At 41.3% G+C, this 20,819-nt stretch overlaps 1 protein-coding gene across 1 annotated transcript in view; it reads left to right on the top strand.

The window, feature by feature from the left end:
* The first annotated feature begins 1,611 nt into the window (after window positions 1-1,611).
* Window positions 1,612-20,819, top strand: part of kif3a (kinesin family member 3A) — a 65,112-nt gene continuing 45,904 nt past the window's right edge. The window contains exons 1-3 of the mRNA XM_080201315.1: window positions 1,612-1,717; window positions 14,290-14,572; window positions 17,920-18,064. Of these exons, the coding sequence (XP_080057441.1) occupies window positions 1,712-1,717; window positions 14,290-14,572; window positions 17,920-18,064 (434 nt within the window). The 5' untranslated portion in view covers window positions 1,612-1,711. The remainder of the gene's footprint in view (window positions 1,718-14,289; window positions 14,573-17,919; window positions 18,065-20,819) is intronic.

Raw genomic sequence — 20,819 nt, 5'->3', positions numbered from 1 at the left:
ATCTTATTGAATGGCGGGGCAGGCTTGAGGGGCTAGATGGCCTGCTCCTATTTCTTACGTATGTTCTTATGTCAATGATCACTGTATCATAAGGTTACACTGTCCATTAAGAAGGACAGAGAACTATCCAAAGTGAAAATAAGTTACTGGGGAATGCATATTTCAATTGGGAATGGATCTGTGCCAGATAAATTGGAATCAAAAGTTGACAGGATAAACAGTAGCTAAACACTGGGCTAACTTCAAAGAAAAAATAACTTGGGCATAGTCCAGGTGTAACAGTCCAAAGATGTGCAGGTTAGGTTGATTGGCCATGCTAAAATAGTCCCTTAGTGTCATGAGATACATTGGTTAGAGGGATTAGCAGGTAAAATATGTAGGGATATGGGGGTAGGGCCTGGGTGGGATTGTGGTCGGTGCAGACGTGAGGGGCCGAAGGGCCTCCTTCTGCACTGTAGGGTTCTATGATTTGATAACAAAAACAAAAAAAGCTGGAAAATCTCAGCAGGCCTGACAGCTTCTGTGGGGAAAGAATAGAGCCAATATTTCGAGTCTAGATGACACTTCGTAACAGTCCAGGTGTATTCACATGAAAAGGAAAGGTAGAGCAAACAAACCCAAAGCTCCCTGGCAGACAAACTAAATAGGGATTAAGATGAAGAAGAAAAAGTGTGCGCATGATAGATTTCAGGTGGATAATAAATCGAGAACCATGCTGAATATAGAAAGTTCAGAGGGGAAGTGAAAAAACAAATAAGAGAAGCAAAGAGAAAATATGAAAAGTGACTGTCAACTAACATACAACAATCCTAAAGTCTTCTTACTGGCAAATAAAAAGTAGTAACCATAAAAGGGTGGAGGAGATGGGCTGTTGTTGTTCACAGGGTCCAACCTCAGTGTCTCAGCATGGACCCGGGTCAGAGCGTAGACTTTGGGTCTTAGCGGGCAATGTTCTGAAAGCTCATGCTACCAAATAAACCTGTTGGACTTTAACCTGGTGTTGTAGGACTACTTATTGTGCCCAACCCAGTCCAACATCGGCACCTCCAAGTCATGACTATTTAAAAAGGATAGGCTGATGCAGTGGATTAGACACTTGTCTTTTATCTGTGGACTCAAATCTATCTCAGTGTGAAGGAAAGTGAATCTCTTCTGCCCACTGGCTGTGTTTGGTTTAATGTGAAGTGAGTTTTAGCAGTTTCACTTTTGCTGGCACAAAGCCATGTTTGCAAATCTCATTCATGCCGCAGGTCGTGGAAAATGCGGCTGGAAGCCGGTGCCAGAAATGGGCAATGTTTCATTCCCCTTCATACTAAAAAGACAATATTGGCGTGTAATTTTTATTTACCCCATCCGCTGCCACATATTCACCAGCTTGCAGCGCTTTCCTCTTCTGGGTCATTGTTACTGCTCTGAGTCTCTCCTTACTGTCTGTCAGCGGTGGCCATGGTAACCCGACGCGCCCAGACACTGCCCTGAGGGTCGCCTTCTTTCGTTCTTACTGGATGCTGGTGACGAAGTTCCGCCCCTACAGCGCATGCCGATTGGTCAGCGGGGCTGTCCGTCAGGCGACGGGGGCGGGTCGGGGTTGTCGGGCCGGACTGAGCATGCGCGGCGCAGATTGCGCTGGAAAGGTTTGGTCCGGGGAGCTCGAGGCTGATTCGAGTCTGAATGCGCTCGAGATCCAACGGTTTCGGGCAGCCTCTTCAAGATGCCGGTGAGCGAACGGAGGCCGTCCACTGATTATAAACGGCGCGGGGAACACGGCTTCACGGGCCTTTTATTAAATGGCCCGAATTCGTGGTCTGGGAATCCATTATCCTGGGAGATTGGGGTGGGGTGGGGGCAGTGTGCGTGGTGAAGGGCTGTGGCTCCGGATCCGTCCGCGTTCTTAATGCGGACTTAGGCCTCGGTTTGGAGCGAAAATGGGAGCAACAACCCGGGCGAGTAGCAAGCAGTCAGACTGCGGCGCTGGGGAAATGGGAGGGTCCGGCAGAAATCATGGCAGCCTTCCCATTCTGTCCTAGTCATCCCGCATTAAACCACGTCCTCTCCCTTGTGGGGGAATGAATGAGACCCATGTATTACTCCAGCCTCTCTCTTCCCCCCCCTTTCATGAGTCTGTTGGGATAGGGTCGGGCAACCTATTGGAATAATCCTGCCAGCTATCCTGAGAATAATGTTGCGATGGCTGTCCAGTGGCGGGGGGCGGTGTTTAAGAAGTCGGGATGTGCAGCTAGGCCTGTTACAACCCACCATCGCTCACACACACAAAGGGGGAGGCTGTGAGCCAAGCTGCAGCCTGGGTTGTGCTGTCAACAATGTCAGCATCGACCCGAAAAGCCAGTGACGTGCCCGGGGAGTGCATCTGCAGTTTGATGTATGAGGAAACGAATTCATCAGATTGTAGGAACATAGAGGCCTTGTGTGCTTGGCCATGTTGAAGACTTACCATTGCAAGATTAATGAATGCAGTGCATTTTGATGGATATTTTTGCAAATATTGACATAAAGGGGAAAAGCTGCTCTCCAGTCTCGCTGCTTATGCCGTCCAATCCCTGGGTGCAATTAAAGGGACTGGTTCAGTCACCAGTATCTATCTGTTTAAATTTCTGTTTTTTTTTGCCAAGTCAGTAGGATCAGTTAGGATGGAGGATTTGCAAGAGATTTAGTTTGTTTATGCAATTGAGTTGACAAATAGTATAGTAGTACTGATAAATAGAAATTATAACGTGAGTGGCAATTGATTGGAATTGGTGAAAGAAGCTTTACTGAGATCCTAAGGGAAAGATTAAGCTTGCAATGCTAAAATTTGTTGACAACATAGAGAAATGAAAGAAAAGAAATAGGATTGTGGAATTCTAACGCACTTACGGCTAACTGCCTTCTGTAAACTTGAAATCATCCAAAAATTAAGCTGTTTCACTTGTCACTCCTGCATTCACTGATCCATTTAAAATTCTCATTTTTGCTTTCAAATCTGTTTGCTGTTTGTGATCATACCTTCAGTGACCAAGGCCCTCAGCTCTGAAGTGCGGTTCCATTAAACCTAACCTAAGTATGTCCTCATATACACTTATGTTGCTCAGAAGTACTTTGGTATTTAAACATAAAAAAATTCCATATGTACACAGTTGTTCTGAAGCTTTGTAATATACTGGTCTAAGACTACACTTGGACTGTTGTCTACAGTTTGTCTACGTGCTTTAGTAATTGCACATGCAATGGAAAGGGTGTAGAAAAGAGCAATTAAAATGATCTGGAGCCATGCTAGCCTGTTAGCTTGGTTGTCATACTGCGTCATTATTTATTGTAGTTTTGCAAGGAGTCTTCAAATAGTGGTTTTTTTTAATCTGCAGATTTACAGGAAGGATCAGATGTTCTTCTAATTGTTAGGCTTGTTAATTAATGTTCATGTAGTAGTTGGAGTCCTTGCACATTTGCAATGGTATAAATAAATTTCAATTCATTTAAAATTGACAAGAAAAGCATTAATCCTAGATTTCAGGAGCGCTGTTTTCACCCTCTTGCCTGTTCAAGTTTTCTTCTTTTTAAATCTGAGATTACTCTGATTTTCTTGTACATTAATCCTGGAAGGTTAAAAAAAATTTCCAAATGTCTTTTCTCAACAAAGAACTATTATCTGACCTACTACATTCCCCACCATTTGCACCCTCAACGTCAAGTGTAAGGCATACAGGACTTCTTCTTTCCAAGGTTGAAAGTATCGATTTGGTTGCCTCAGTCTCTTTTGTCATTCACATGCCCAACCCAAACATCATATTATGTAGTTTCTCTCCCCATCCATTTATGCAGCCCTATGTTTCAAGTCCTTCCCAGTCCACCTCTGTCCATGTAACCACATTCCTTGTGCCATTGTTAAATATTGGCTGCCTTGGTGCAAACTTGGTAGATGAGTGTTTTGCCATTTAATATCCTTACAGTTACATAATACATAAGAACATAAGAAATAGGAGCAGGAGTAGGCCATCTGGCCCTTCGAGCCTGCCCCGCCATTCAATAAGATCATGGCTGATCTGTCGTGGCTCAGTTCCACTTTCCCGCCCTCTCCCCATAACCCTTAATCCCCTCTCTTATCAAAAACCCATCAACCCGCTTCTTAAAAATATTTAGCGAGGCAGCCTCCACCACTTCAACGGGCAGAGAATTCCAGAGATTCACCACCCTTTGAGTGAAGAAGTTCCTCCTCAACTCCGTTCTGAACCGCCCCCCCTTTATCTTGAGGCTGTGCCCCCTAGTCCTACTGTCTTTTTTGAGCGGGAAGAGTCTTTCCACCTCTATCCTATCCATCCCATTCATCATCTTATACGTCTCAATGAGATCTCCCCTCATTCTTCTAAACTCTAACGAGTACAAGCCTAGTTTATTCAGCCTCTCCTCATAGCTCAACCCCCTCAACTCCGGTATCAGCCTAGTAAACCTCCTCTGCACTCCCTCCAAGGCCAAAATATCCTTGCGCAGGTGCGGCGCCCAAAACTGCACACAGTACTCCAGCTGCGGCCTCACCAATGCCCTATACAGCTGCAGCAAGACCTCCCTACTTTTATATTCAATGAGCTTTTATATTCAATTTTATAATACAATGAGCCTTGTCACCAGTAAGCCCATACTTTTCATTTTCTTTTATTCCTCTTCAACCATTTTCCCATTTCTAGAAGAATGAAATGGTTACCGCACAGAATGAGGCCATTCAGCCCTACATATCCATTCTGGCTGGCTGGCTGTTAAGAGCATGAAACCATTTGGTAATGCTCAAAGGCAGTTGGATGGCCACCCTGGCCACAGCCACAACTGACATAACCTCGTGTTCCTTAATCCTTTGATGATGTTCAACACAGACCAGCATCCCATTTATCTCAACCTCTGTGGGATATTGTTGCTTGGTTTACTCCTACCCCTTTACAGAGTGAGTTCTTTAACCATTTTTAATCTTTGGCAAAATTGAGGCCAACTATTTGACTGTCACCAAAATCCACTGTACCCTTTCTCTAACCTTTATAGTATGCAGCCTATTTGACCCAAGATGAATTTCCAGAACCACTTAATTCTTCAGTTGCATTGCTCTGCCCATCTCGTCTCCATGGTGCACTGATAATATCAGCCCAGGATAACGTGGGGACATGGGTTCAAGTCCCACTACAGCACCTAGTGGAATTTAAATTCAGAGAATCCCTACAGTACAGAAAGAGACTATTCGGCCCAACGAGCCTGCACCAACAACAGTCCTACCCAGGCTGTATCCCATAACCCTGCTAGTCCTCCTGACACTAAGGGTTAATTTAGCATGGCCAATTCACCTGAGATGCACATCTTTGGACTGTGGAAGGAAACTGGAGCACAAGGAGGAAACCCACGCAGACACAGGGAGAATGTGCAAACTCCATACAGACAGTCACCTGAGGCTGGAATTGAATCTGGGTCCCTGGCGCTATGAGGCAGCAGTGCTAACCACTGTACCAATTAAAGTCTGGAATGTAAAGCTATCCTCAGTAACAGTGGCCACGAAACTATCACCAATTGTCATAAAAATCCATCTGGTTTACTAATATCGTTTAGGGAAGGAAATCTGCCATCTTTACCTGGTCTGGCCTACCGCAACCTGGCTGACTTTTAAATATCTTTTATTTCAGAGTATTTAGCGACAGGGCAGCAATGCTGGCCTTCCCCGTGAAAGAATACAAAAAAAATCAAAAACTCAGTTGTAGCTATCCTTTTTCTGTAGTAGGTCCTACTGGCTTATCATTCTTATCCTATTTGTCTCAACTGGCTGCTTAACTCATGGCGAATTGAATTCAAAATCCATATCCTCCTGTAGATATTCCATATACTGCTTTATAACAGTTTTGCAGTTTATTTCTATTTGGAACTTTTCATCTTGGTATCGCATCTTTTAAAAAGATTCTCAACAATTTTTAACTATGATTTTAGTCAATTCTTGTAAAACTCTTAACATTAGTTCGTTGGCTCTCGTTTCTCAGATATTAAAGATTCTCTAAATACAAATTGTTGAAGTTGTGAATTTATATAAAGTTGACGTTCATCATTAAAAATTTGTAATAACTCTCAATAGACAACAGTTCATATTTATTTTGTATGTTTTCATTGATAATTCAATAAATAAATTATTTCTGCATGTACTAGTGATATATTCTGTTGTGCAATATAATGTCATTGTCCCACATTTAGAATTGATTTCATCGAGGACTTACTAGTTCGGCAGAGGCAGTGGTTTTGTTATTGGAACAGTAATGAAAAGACCCAGGGTAATACCCTGGGGGCCAGGGTTCGAATCCTACCAGGTTGATGAAACTTGAATTCCATAAAGAAATCTGGAATCAAAAGTCTAATGATGACCATGAAACCATTATTGATTGTTCTATCTGGTTCAGTAATGTTCTTTAGGGAAGGAAATCTGCCATCCTTACCTAGTCTGACCTACATCTAACTCCAGATCCACAGACATATGGTGCCCCCTCAAGGGCAATTAGGGATGGGCAATAAATGCCAGTGATGAGCACATCCAATGAAAGTACAAAAAAAAGTACAGCTTCAGTACTAGTGAAGTATATTCAAAGCTTAATGTAAAACTAAGAAATTTGCTGGGTACCACAATGTGTAGGACAGTTTTGCCTTACTCATTAATTAGATCTGGAAAATGACTTGATTCCCAATATTGGTGCATTTGTTATCATACTTGGCATAACCCTAGAAATGTTGGACAGTAAGTAGGTAGCAGTGCATCGTAAGTGTTGCTTTTTTCCGTATTCCCCATATGTTGTGTTAAAGGTTACTGAATTGGAAATGGCAGTAACTGGACTGTGCTCTAATATGGCTACCATTTCCACAGAATGGAATTTTTACCCCCAGAGAAATGCTTCAGGAGTACTATCATAATAAATTCATTTTGCTGAGTGCCTGTCACTATCATTTTATGAAATACTTGATTACATTTTCAACTTAAAAGGGATCCTACTCCTTTGAATGATCTATGTACTTCAGTGTATTTGGCTTGTTGGGATGCCGTGAATGAAAGCAGCACTATTTAGCTTATCCCATTTCACCTCGATTAAAAATGTATAGCTCCACTCTAATGCCTTCGTATTTTCTCTCCCACTTCCAATACAACTCTATTGATGACAATTTAATCAGATAAATGAAACCTTTATCACCTTTCTGGCATGTCTTTTGCATTGTATCCCAATTTCTCCATGTTGTCGTGCACTGAAAACTGGTTTATGCTTGAACTGCTGAATACGGTTGCTCATTCAGTGTAAGTTTCAACAATTCATAATGCAAGCAAGTTTTATTCAACTTTTACACTGACTGTAAATATATAATCATTAGAACGAGTCCTCTTGTGTTATTCTTTATCCTAGTACCAAAATAGCATTTTCCAATTTATTTAATTATTTTTAAAACCTGTATCATATTCTTAAACTTTATCTGCATCATAGAAAGTAAACTAAGCTCTGTCAGCTGGTCCTTAAGGTACTTGGATGTGAGCCCAGGCATCTACTGCTTGCTCCTCTGTGCTGTTGGTAAAGCATCCCTAGCCTTTGCTGACTTTTAAGAATATGTATTCTTTCACGTAATGGGGGTGTCACTCGCTAAGCCAGCTTTTTTCACAGGAGGCCAGTTGGTCATTGTATCTAACTCTTTAACTCACCTAGTGCTTCCCCCCCAACCCTCTTCTAATTCTGCAGATTCTTTCTTACGAAATAATAGTCTAGTTCCCCTTTGAATGTTTCATTTGAACCTCCCTCTGCTACACTCTCAGGCCATTCATTGTCCATTCCCAGTAGCTCTTGAGGAAGCGCTAGTGAGCTGCCTACTTGAACTGCTGTAGTCCATGTGGTATAAGTATATCCACTGTGCTGTTAGGAAGGAAGTTCAAGTTTGTGACCCAGTGACAGTGAAGGAGCAACTATATAGTTGCAGATGGTGGTGTTACCATGCATTTTCTGCCCTTTCCTTCCAAGAAAGTAGAGATTGTAGGTTTGGAGACTGCTGTTTAGGACCTTGATGAGTTGCTGATTCTCCTCTGTGACTTCAACGCTAGAATCGGGAGGGATGCAAACCTTTAGAAAGGCGTGTCTGGCAGGAAAGGTGTGGGGAAAAACAAAAGCTGACAGAGTCATCCTTCTGACAATGCCTAGAATGTGACCTGGTCATTACAAATATTCTGTTCTGCCAAATCGATGAGCAGAAGACCTCATGGCAACACCCCTGCTCCAAGCACTGGCACCTAATATATTACAGTCAGCATGGCTTTGTGAGTCGAAAATCATGTCTCTTGAATTTGATTGAGTTTTTTGAAAGGATAATCAAGAAAGTAGATGAGAGCAGTGCAGTCAACATTGTCTACATGGACTTTAGCAAGTCCTTTGACAAGGTGCTGCATGGTAGGGTGTTGCATAAGGTTAAATCTCACGGGATCCAGGGTGAGGTAGCCAATTGGAAACAAAATTGGCTTGATGACAAAATTGGCTTGGTGGTTGTAGAGGTTGTTTTTCAAACTGGAGTCCTGTGACTAGCGATGTGCCTCAGGGATCAGTGTTGGGTCCACAGTTATTTGTTATATACACTAATGATTTGGATGAGAATTTAGGAGGCACGGTTAATAAGTTTGCAGATGACACCAAGATTGGCATAGTGGACAGTGAAGAACGTTATCTAGCATTGCAATGGGATCTATAAACGAAAGGTGATGCATTTTGGTGGATCAAATTGGATGAGGACCTATTCACTTAATGGTAGGATGTTGGGGAGAGTTATAGAACAAAGCATGTAGGGGTATGGGTTCATAACTCCTTGAAAGTAGAGTCACAGGTGGACAGGGTGGAGCAAAAGGCATTCAGCATGCTTGATTTCATTGCTTAGAACATTGAATACAGGAGTTGGGATATCTTGTTGAAGTAGTTCAAGACATTAAAGCCACGACTGGAATGCTGTGTACAGTTCTGGTCACTCTATTATAGAAAGGATATTATTAACGGAAGAGTGCAGAAAAGATTTGCCCGGTTGTTACCAGGACTTGACCGTTTGAGCTATAAGGATAGTTTGGGACTTTTTTCCTTGAGCATAGGAGGCTTTGGGATGACCTTATCAAGGTCTGTAAAATATGGAGGGGCATAGATAAGGTGTAGATAGTCAGCATCTTTTCCCAAAGGTAAGGGAGTCTAAAACTAGAGGCATAGGTTTTAAGGTGAGAGTGGAGTGATTTTAAAAAAAAGGGTCCAGAGGGGCAGTTTTGTCATTGAGGGTGGTGAGTGCCTGGAACGAGTTGCCAGAGGTGGTAGTAGAGGCAAGTACAATTTTTCTTTTAAAAAGCATTTAGCCAGTTACATGGGTAAGATGGGTATCAAGGGATATGGGCCAAATGTGGGCAATTGGGACTAGTTTAGTAGTAAAAACTTGGGGCGTCATGGACAAGTTGGGCCGAAGGACCTGTTTCTGTACTGTAAACCTCAGTGACTCCCGGACTATATTGTTGTTTGAGTGAGGGACTGCAAGGATGTCCACATCACTCTTAACGTGACCAAAGCTGACAACTACTAGACTGACCACCGACTAATCTGCTGTACCATCTTCTTCACCCTGGCCCCAAACCAGCAGAGACAGAAAAAACTGTGCAGGAGACGCAATGTCTCTGGACTCAAAGACCCTAAGAAGAAAGACCTACTCAGCCAGCACCTCGCAGCTAATCTGGTGATGACCAATGAGCCAGAAGTGCAGAGTGCTTACAGCACCTGCTCCACCTTGAAAGCCACCGTAGTCAGCACCTGTGAGGAGACTCAACCAGGAAACACCAAGACTCTTTCGATGATCGGGAGGCAAGGTGTTCCTGCATTTCAGTTACCTGTAGGCTGAAGCAAGCTTACAGTTAACTGAAGGCTAAGGTGCAACAAAGAACCAATGACCTAAAGAACAGCTAGATGGTGGGTGGAAAGAGCACAGGGGAGTCAGCAACTTGCCGACAACCATGACATGCGGGGCTTCTTCGGTACACAAAACCCGCTGTAGTCCAAGTATTCAGGAAACTATACCACTGAGTCAAAAAATGGAGATGTGCTTATCCAAGACAGAAAGATAATCAATACCCACTGAAGACAGCACGTTGTGGACCTCCTGAACCAGAGATGCAACCTTCAACACAAATGCCCTTGACACCATCCTGCAATTTGGTTCCTACCACCATCTCAATGAAACCCCAGCTCACTATGGGGTTTAAAAAAAAATTCAACATCTGAAAAACAACAAGACCTCTGGTGCAGATGAAATCCTTGCTGAAGTACTAAAATACAGCAGAGGGGCACTCTTGACAAGAATACACAACCTCATCACCCTTGTCTGGAAAGAAGAGAACATGTCAGGAGATCTCAAGAGACATCTTAATTGTGACCTTCAAGAAAGGAGACTGGTCCAACTGTAGAAGTTACAGAGCGATTTCCCTACTCCACCACATAAAAGGCCATTGCGAGAATACTCCTTAAACCTCCCCCCCGCAGTGGCTGAAGAGCTCCTCCCTGAGTCTTGGTACAGCTACCAATTAAGAGACACAATGGACATGAACTTCACTATGAGAAATCCAGGAAAAGTGCAAGGAGCAGCATCAACCTCGTACATGGCCTTTTTCGATCTTGTGAAAGCCTTCAACTCTGTCAACTGTGGTGGGATTGTGGAATATCCTCGTTTTATTTGGCTGCCTGCAGAAATTCATCACTATCCTTGCCTGTTTCAAAATGACATGCAAACCATGATCCTCACCAATGGAACCACCACAAACCCAATACAAGTGCAAACTTGGAGTCAAAAAGGGCTGCGTTATCACACCAATGCTCTTCTCTGTCTTCCTCGCAGCAACTCTCCAACCCATCATCTTGAAGCTCCCTGATGGACTGGAGCTAACCTGCTGGTCAACCTCCAAGCCAGAACCAAGACCATTCCAACTTCTGGCATCGGGCTGCAGTACGCAGATGTCTGTGTGTGCGCACGCTGAGGCTGAGCTATAAACCGTTGTTGATGCATTCATTTGAGGCATATGAGAGAATGGGTCTCGGAATAAACATCTGGAAAACAAAGGTTCTGTACCAGCTTGCTCTGGCAAGATCCATGGTGAGCCCTTGGAAAACGTGGATCATTTCCCATACATTGGGAGCCTCCTCTTGACATGGACAGACATCAAATATGAAATCCAAAATCTATTTCAATGCACCAGTGCAGTCTTCAGACATCTGAGTAACAATGTTTGAAGACTGAGACTTCAAATCCAGCAGCAAGCTCATGGTCCACAGAGCAGCTATGGTTCTCACCCTCTTGTATGTATCAGAAACATGGACAATGTACAGCAGTCACCTCAAATCATTGGTGAGATATCACCAACATTGCCCCTGCAAAATACTGCAAATCCACTGGCAGGATGGGTGTACCAATGCAAGCGTGCTCTCCCAGGCCAATATCCCCAGTTTCGTGGCACTGGTTATCATTGACTAGTTGTGATGGATGGGCCACGTTGTCCACATGCCCAACACAAGATTCGTGAAACAAGTGCTTTACTCTGAGCTCCAGAGTGGCAGATGATCTCTAGGAGGGCTGTGGAAACGACACTCTGAAAACTTTGGCACATGGGAACTGCTTGTCTTATACACAAACAGCAGAAAGCGAGCACAGAATCCAAAGTGTTCCTCCTCATTAAGCATCACTTGCTTAAACCTGTGGCAGAGTCTGCAACGCTAGGATTAGACTCTGCCACTGCAGAACCCAAACCCTGGAGTGGAAGCAAGTCATTCTCGAACCTGAGGGCCTGTTAAAACAGAAAGTATGTATAAATTTGAGTATTTGTCCCATACTTGATTTCAAATAACCTCTCTTTTGTAAGCTTGAGGTATATCTGCTGTGAGATCTTTCCTGTTGATATTGTGCTCCATTCCAGTGGAAACGACAAACTTACATGGTGTCTTTGAAATCCACTAAATGTCCCGATGTGCTTCTGACTGATTAGTTGATTTTTGAGTTGTTCTTGTTTTGTTTCATGTACACGTAAATAGGCTTGCATTTATATTGTGCTAATTGTAATCACAGATGCCATAAAGCACCTTGCAGCCAGTGAAGCACTTTTGGGATAAAGGAAATAAAACAGATAATATGCATGTGCAGTTATTGTCTTAAGCCACAGTGTGATGATAATAGGATTTTGTGATGTTGTTAGGTACATGTAAAAAAAAACCAAAAATGATGAGGAAAAGTTTTTTTGCACATCCAAGTGGTTCGGACCTGGAATGCATTACCTGAGTGTGTGATAGAGACAGATTCAATCACAGCTTTTGAAAAGGTATTGGATGACTATCTGAAGAGAAAATTTGCAGGGCTATGGGGAAAAGGTGAGGGACAGGGGTAAGGTATGTTGCACTTCTGGAGAATAGTGTGCTGTCCTTCTGCACTGTAATTGTTTAATGTATGAGGGACACATGTTGGCCGGGAAACTGTTGACCTTCAAAATAATAAGTCTCACCAATTAAAGTCCAACAGGTTTATTTGGCAGCACAAGCTTTTGGAGCACTACTTCATTGGGTGAGTAAGGACTGGTGTTTATAAACAGGGCATCTACAGACACAAATTCAATGCACAAGATAATGGTTGGAATCTCTTTTCTCTCTCCCTCTCCCCCCCCCCAAAAAAAAATCCCCCCAGCGTTTTCCATTGACTTTCAATTTTGCTTGGGTTCCTTGACACCACACTTGATCAAATGCAGCCTTAATGGCAGTCACTTTCACCTCAGCTCTTTTGCCCATTTTTGGACTAAGGCTGTAGTGACACCAGGAACTGAGCAGCCTGCCAGAGTCCAAATTGAGCATCAGTGCACAGTTTGAGCAAGTGCTGTGGATAGCACTGTCGATAAGTTCTTCCATCATTTGCTGATGATTGCAAGAAGACTGACAATGCAGTAATTGGCCAATTGACTTTGTCCTACTTTTATGGATTGAACTTGGAAGTTTTCCACATTGCTGTGTAGATACTAGTGTTATAGCTATACTGGAGTAGCTTGGCTAGGGTCACAGTTAATTTTGGAGCTGAAATCTTCAGTAAAATAGCTAGACTATTGCCAGGACACACATCCTTTGCAGTATCTAGTGGCTTCAGCCATTTCTTTGTCACGTGGAATAAATCAAATTGGCTGAAAACTGATATGTGATGCTAGGGATCTCAGGAGAAAACCTCCTGCACGTTTGGCTGAAGATTGTTGCAAATGTTTCAGCCTTGTCTTTTGCACTACGTGACAATGGGGATATTTGTGGAACCTCCTTCTGCAGTTTGTTGTTTAATTGTCCACCGCCATTCACGACTAGATGTGGCAGGACTGCACTATTTAGATCTGAGCCATTGCCAGATCGAATCGAAATAGATAAATTTGGCTGTATACGTTCTCATCAAAGAGACAGCACCTCAACTTAGATTAATATAGATCAGTATAGATTTATTTATGCAAAGTATAGCCCTCTGGGCATGAGAATGTAAGCCTAATCCCAAGTGCTTCTTATGAGGCTGCCTTTGATCTGCTTTTGTCTCCAGGCAGTAATAAGAATTGTGTCAAAATCCCTTTGGGTATATGCGAAACCTTATATTTACCACTTCAGTGTGGTGCAGATGTTTTGGGCGGTGATGATTGTGGAAAGATTAATTTTATATTTGTGTTTAGCTTTGTAGTCAGGTCTGTCCAGGGACCATTGTGGAAAAAGTGCAAGCACTTTATACATTTCAGAACTATTAAGTGTGCAACATTAACTAGAAAGTATCTGTAATGAGCTGATATTAGACCTTCCAATCATTTGCCTGACCGGATGCCACATGATGTATTTTATATGAAAAGATTTGATTGTATTCTGGTGCAGCACTAAACCATGTGTAATTTGATTTTAACAAAAATTACAAGCGGCTTCTACCCTCCTGGGTAATTGAAGAGCTGTTTCACTCATGATTACTGTCTCTGAATGTCAAGTTAGTTGAGGAAAAGATATGATTCAGTTGTGATGCCTCCAACAATGAGTAACCCTTTAATGCTGTTAAATGGTCACTTGGGTTGGACTGCAATTATTCATGCAACTTTAACTTGCGTGAGTGAGTGCCTTCAGAACAGGAGAGAGAATTTTGGGGTGGAGCAGAAAAGATTTCATTCAAAGTATTTCACTTGAAGTTGACTTTAGCAGAAAGTGGAAATATTGCCATAATTTTTTTCTTTATGATCAGCCATTCTTGTTGCTATGTCTACAGAGTAATAAATTGGAGAAAATTGACCGGGTCGAGGCCAGTGACAATGTCAAGGTTGTGGTACGCTGCCGGCCAATGAATGAAAAGGAAAGAAATATGGGACACAGACAAGTGGTGAATGTGGATGAGATACGAGGAACAATTACTGTCTACAAGACAGATGCTGCCAATGAGCCACCAAAAACATTCACTTTTGATACAGTCTTCAGTCCAGAGAGCAAACAAGTGGATGTGTACAATCTTACTGCAAGACCTATTGTAGATTCGGTTCTGGAAGGATACAATGGTAACTGCTTTTGGTTATTTAATTTTTAAGTTATTGTAATGTAAAGTTCCTATCACTGTTTTGAATTTGGATTTCAAAACCAGATCACGCAAATCCCTCCCTCCCAGTTTGTGGGAAGCCAGTAATGCATACAAGGAAAACTATTGCACTAATTAATCTTGCTCAGTATATATTTATTTTCCTCTTCAATCTATTCAAAGGAAATTATATGAACATCTCTTGTCTTTATTCATTCCCTCCATTGGAGACCTGACAACTTGGATCCAGAGTATTCCAAATAAGCATGCAATAAGTGCATCTCTCAGTTTATTGCTGGCAGCGTGGGATAGAACGGAATGGATCATGGATTTTATTTGAGGGATGGTTAATGGGTGTGTTCTGGGAGCTGAGCTGCTAGAAAAATTAAATTGGTGGAGGAATGAATTCCCTTAACTGAATCCAAGGAGGACTGGTTGTCTGGAAAAAAGGCTTGGGTGTATTATTTTCATAATTTGTTTTAATAAATATATCTTAGATATATTGCTACAAATGTGCAATTTTTCAAATTGAAACTTCTAAATCAACTGGAAATAATGGGCCTGAGCTTCCATGGAGAGGTGATCAGAGTTGGATTGCCACTCACCCTAGTTGCCTACTTGGAAATCCAGGTGATCCTTTCTCGCCTAACCTGCCAACTCAGGCCAAGGCTTTGAATGTTGCACCATCAGATGTAAGGAACCACGCCCCATTTACAGCATGGTTGCAGTAAAGCAGGTAAGTGTACAGGTCTGTGGCCTAGCCGCTTTCAACCTAAGAAGGTAACCTTGTAAAGGGGAGAATTAGTGGGGTGGTCAATTGGGGGGGCGGGGAGTTGCATTTGTAGCCGGGATGACAGTAGGGTATTCCATTTGGGAGTTGTTGGGCAAGATCAGTAGTTACCCTGGAGCAAGAAGTAGTTTTAGTTCTTCTTTCTCTGGATAACTATTTGAAACCATCCAAAGTTTGTGATTTAAATCACATTTTCTGATGGTTCCCAGTGCAGCAGTTGCCCACCAGAAAACTGAACTTCTTGGGCAATTGCTGTGCTGTCTAGCTATGCTGCATTAGAACTCCACTGGTAGTTATGGATCATTGTTCTACGCAAAATAGAAAGTGGGTGGATGGAAATCAGCAATTTGACCAAGGTAATTAATTATCTTCCTCATTTCAGCATTTTTTGATGTTTGTTTTCTATTTTAAGCATTTTCATTTTTTTTGTGAGCGACCTTGACTGAAGCTATGATCCTTTTTGCATGCTACAATCAAAAGGACATTAGGTATTATTCATGCTGATTATTTTCACGCTTGAGAAATAAGTCAATTAAGCTTAAATCAATCATATTTCTGTCTTGTGTCAATTCAGTGGCTGCTTTCACACATGATTAACAGGAGGCCTACTGCTTTTATCTGTAATTATCTGCAATATTTTCTTCTTTAGTTCAGCAGACATGATTTTTAAATGGATTCACCCATAAAATATTTAACTGTTATCCTCCCTAAAATTCTCCAAACAATTTTTGTCTTTACAGTCAAATACACCATCCTTAACAAAATACTTCAGTGTTCATTGTACTGCCGAGTTGCTTTTTCCATTATATCTGCAGCCTGCCTGCAGTACGCAATTTTGCTTGTGCAAGAATTATGGCTGTTCGAAGTCTGTATCAATGTTGCTGAACCTCAGTTGAGGTGGCTTTTGATATCGGTTTTCAATTCTGTTTGTTTCTTTTGATGACACAGTTTTTGATAGTTACTGGTATAGCTCTGTGCCAAAGCTTCCAGTACTAGATCTGGTTGATGCTTATGGATCTAGTCTGATTACTGGACTAAACCTGATATTAGCTTCATTGATAATAGAATAGCTATTATAGTGATGTTTATGCTGTTTCAAAAAATGCCATAACAGATTGTAATTCCATTGTCCCTATGTTTTGTGTGACCCTAGTTTAAATCCTTTCAAGACATTGTGGCTTTTGTTAAATGTTCTCGGGAGCATTGTCCAAATCTTCACTATTTGTATTTACAAGGGAAGCTGAATACATTTCCTTAACATGCTTGGAAACTATTGCCAGGGTTACTGACTGTGAGGATAGTTTTCTACTGGGCTTCCAGTATATCAGAAATTGAAGACTTTTTCTCCATAATCAGCAGAGAAAGAGTAGAAACAATTCACCCTGTTATTATGAATTTAATTTCATATCAAAGGAGTAAAGAAAGATTTGCATTTCTATAGCACATTTCATGTTTTTAGGACAGGATGTCTCGAAGCATTCTACAGCCAATGAAATGTTCTTGAAAATGCAGTTACTTGTAAGTTAGAAAATTCAGCAGCCAATTTGCATGCAGCTAGCTTTCACAAACAGCAATGTGCTTATAACCAGAATTAATTATTTTAAGTGATGTAGATTGAAAGATAAGTATTGGCTAGGACGGTGAGAATTCATCCCCTATTCTTCTTTGAAATAGTGCTGTGGGTTTTTTTGTGTTCATGTGAGAGCAGATAAGCCCTCAGTTTAACATTTTATTTGACAGGCAGAATCTCTGACAGTGGAGCAGTTCCTCAAAATTGAATTGGAGTGGGGTCCCCAGGAACCACAATATAGTAGAGACCTGTATTGCTGATGCATTTTAAATATTTATATAAAATGGATAAGGGCCAAGGGATCAAAAGTGAAAGGTAGCTACTTTGTTCTTGTGCACTAACCAGTCCCAGCCACCACCATCAGTAAACTTCAGCCAAAACTGTGGTGCCTGCTATAAGGTGTTATAACAATGAGTTATTGCTGCATAGAATTTACAACACAGAAACCAGCCAAGCTACTGTCTGTGTTCCACACGAGCCTCTTCTGACTCAGTTGTTTATCTCACCCATCAAATCCTTAATATTGCATATACTTTTCTAGTTTCCCTTTTAAGTGCACACATGTTTGTGTCAACCATTTCATGTGATAGTGTGTTGGGAATGTAGAGTTCACTAAGTAAAATGTTTCATCCTAGTTCCTTACTTATGACCTCTAGTATTGGACTTTCCACTAGTGGAAATATCTTCTGTCTATCCTGTCAAACCCCTTCATACTTTTGGAGACCTCTATCAGGTCATTTCAGTCCTCTCCTTTCTAGAAAAAGGAGCCTCAATTATTTTAATGGATTAACCATCTAAATATAAAATTGTTGAAGCAATAGAGAAAATTCCTTGAAAGTGAATTCCATTTACTTATCCTTCACACTGACATTCACAACTTTTTCATTTATGAAACTTATACAATGCTGTTAAGTCTCATTTTGTTGTATTTCAGCTGCAACTTACAAAATGCCTATTTTCATTTCTTCAGGTACTGTTTTTGCTTATGGACAAACGGGCACTGGCAAAACATTTACCATGGAAGGTGTGCGAGCTGTGCCTGAACTTAGGGGCATTATTCCCAATTCATTTGCTCATATATTTGGCCACATTGCAAAGTCTGAGGGTGATACCAGGTAAAGTTCCAACATTAAATGTGTTTTTGGGCTGCAAAAGCAATATAGTAAAAAAAAAAGTTTTATTTGTTCAAAAAATAATTTTAAATATTTTTGTAATTCATATTACACAATTTAAGAAGTTTCTGCATTTGGAGTATAAAACAGTTCTAGGAAGGGTTTTGGAGTATGTGTTCAATTCTTGGTAATCTCCTTTGAGAGCATGCATACAACTATTGATAGTCTTGGCTTTTGAGTGTGGTTTCTTCATAGTTTGGTGAGCCCCATCTCTCCATGTTTTCTGTTTTATGAAGCCAAGTAAAAGTCCTATTTTTATTTCGGATTGTAGATGTGAGGTTGGTGAGGATGGAATTCATTACAAAGGCTTCTTATTTGCCATTTTTACTGATAAAGTATTGGTTCAGACTTAAAATATTGCAAAATTTTCACTAATGACCAAGACTTGGCATTTAGCAAGCAATTTTTGACTGAGAATGTTGTAAAGGTAATTTATGAAGCCTGGGTTCAAATTATATGAAACATTCATGATTAACTTGGGATTTTATGTTCATAAATGTGCTTTTAAAATATTTTGCCACTTGCTAGGTATTATACCAACTGTGGTATTTATTTTGCAATCTAACTGTCTTTTGCACAGCAAACAAAATGTAATGAAAGGGTTTTTTCTTCAAGATTTTGTCAATGTAACTAAAACATGCCTCTTATAGTTACAGTAATTACTGTAGCAAAAAGTGTAACCTGCATGGTAAAATCCAATTGCTGTTTTAGGATGCATCTATGACATTGATTATTTGAATAGATAGCACAAATCTGTCTACTTTGTTCATGTCACCAAAAACCATTTACTTTTATCCCTGCCATGCTTTCAATCTGTTGTCACCTTCATTGACTTATTCAGCCACGTAACTCTGAGCCTGTATCCTTTATTTTGTGTTCCATTCCATGTCCTTTCAATTTACGCTCCTCTGCATTGAATTTTATCAACACTTGTCCACCAATATGTTGATGATCTTTCGGAGTTCTAAACTAATCTTTTCACTGAGTTTTGTATCATCCACAAATTTTGAAATCATGCCCTGTATACCAAAGTATACGTCATATTATCAGAAAAAACAAGGGTCCTAATACCAACTCTTGGGAACTTTACTGATCTTTAAAGTAAAAGTTTATTAGTCACAAGTAAGGCTTACATTAACACTGCAATGAAATTACTGTGAAATTCCCTTCCTTTACTGTGACCACCTTCTAATAAGAAAAATGTGCATTAACTGCTATTGTTTGTTTCCTGTTACTCCACTTTTGTACTTGCCTTATGTTCCTTAAATTATAACTTTGCTCAAAAGTCTATTGTCCGACACTTGATCAAATATTTCTTGAACATTGTGTGCACCTCATCAACGGCAATACTCTTATTAACCATCTCCAATACCTCAAAATTCCAGCAATAAAGTCATATTATCAGGAAAAGCCATTCATTAAGTACTTCCTTGTTAATCCTTCTAAAGTGCATCACCTGTCATTTTTCAGGATTATTGTATTCCATCAGCTACTGACCTGCCCATCTGACAATCATCTGTATTTTCCTACAACCTAAGATCATTGTCAAACACCCTGCAAATCTTCGTGTTGTCTAAAATTAAATCAGATTTGTTAGCCCTGACCTCCCTCTGACAAAGTTACGATCAAACCTTGCCACTCCAAGTGGGGTTTAATTTTCTACTTCAAAACAGGTTTAGTATCACTGACGTGAGACTCACTGGTTTGTAATTCTCTGGCTTATCTCTACCCATCCTTTTTGAACCACATTAGCTGCCCTCCAATCCTCTGGCACCTCCCCTGTGAATTAAAATTTTGGAACAAAATTCCTGTAATTTCTTCCCTTGCCTCCCACAACAACCTTTGATACAACTCATCTGGACCTTTGGGTTTGTCCAGTTTTAAGCCCTCCAATACCACCTCACTCCATCCCTCTTTCATATTATCATAGAACCCTACAGTACAGAAAGACACCATTCGGCCCATCGAGTCTGTACCGAACACAATCCCACCCAGGCCCTACCCCCATAGCCCTACATATTTTACCCACTAACCCCTCTAATTTACACATCTCAGGACACTAAGGGGCAATTTTTAGCATGGTCAGTCAACCTAACCTGCACATCTTTGGACTGTGGGAGGAAACCGGAGCACCCGGAGGAAACCCACGCAGACATAAGGAGAATGTGCAAACTCAATATAGACAGTGACCCAAGCCAGGAATCGAACCCAGGTCTGTGGAGTTGTGAAGCAGCAGCGCTAACCACTGTGCTACCGTGTCGCCAATTCAAGAATCTCAGACCTCTCCCCTAATTCTGTACCTACATCATTCTCCTGAGTGAAGCCAGATGTGAAGCACTCATTTAACACCCTACCAATGTCCTCTGGCTCCATGCACAGATTGCCCCCACAGTCCCTAATGGGTCCTACTCTTTGAAAAAAGCACAATGCTGAAGGTCTATTCTCTCTCCACAGATGCTGTCACACCTGCTGAGAATTTCCGGTGCTTTCCAACTTTTGTGTCCTAGTCTTTGGTTATCCTATTTTGCCTTAATATGCTTGTACATCTTGGGATTCTCCCTAATTTTATCTGCCAGTGCTTTCTCATGCCCCACTTTGCTTCCATGGAGTTTGCCTCTGCACCTTCTGTACTCCACTAAGGCCTCTGCTGATTTGCTCCCTTTGTACTTGCTAAAAGCGTCTCTCCTTTCTTATCTGT

This window comes from Carcharhinus amblyrhynchos, chromosome 13 (genome assembly GCF_965287045.1).
Source record: "Carcharhinus amblyrhynchos chromosome 13, sCarAmb.v2.hapA, whole genome shotgun sequence".
NCBI classification, from domain to species: Eukaryota; Metazoa; Chordata; class Chondrichthyes; order Carcharhiniformes; family Carcharhinidae; genus Carcharhinus; species Carcharhinus amblyrhynchos.
Note: the sequence above shows the minus strand (reverse complement) of the source record. Positions and strands in the feature narration are given on the sequence as shown.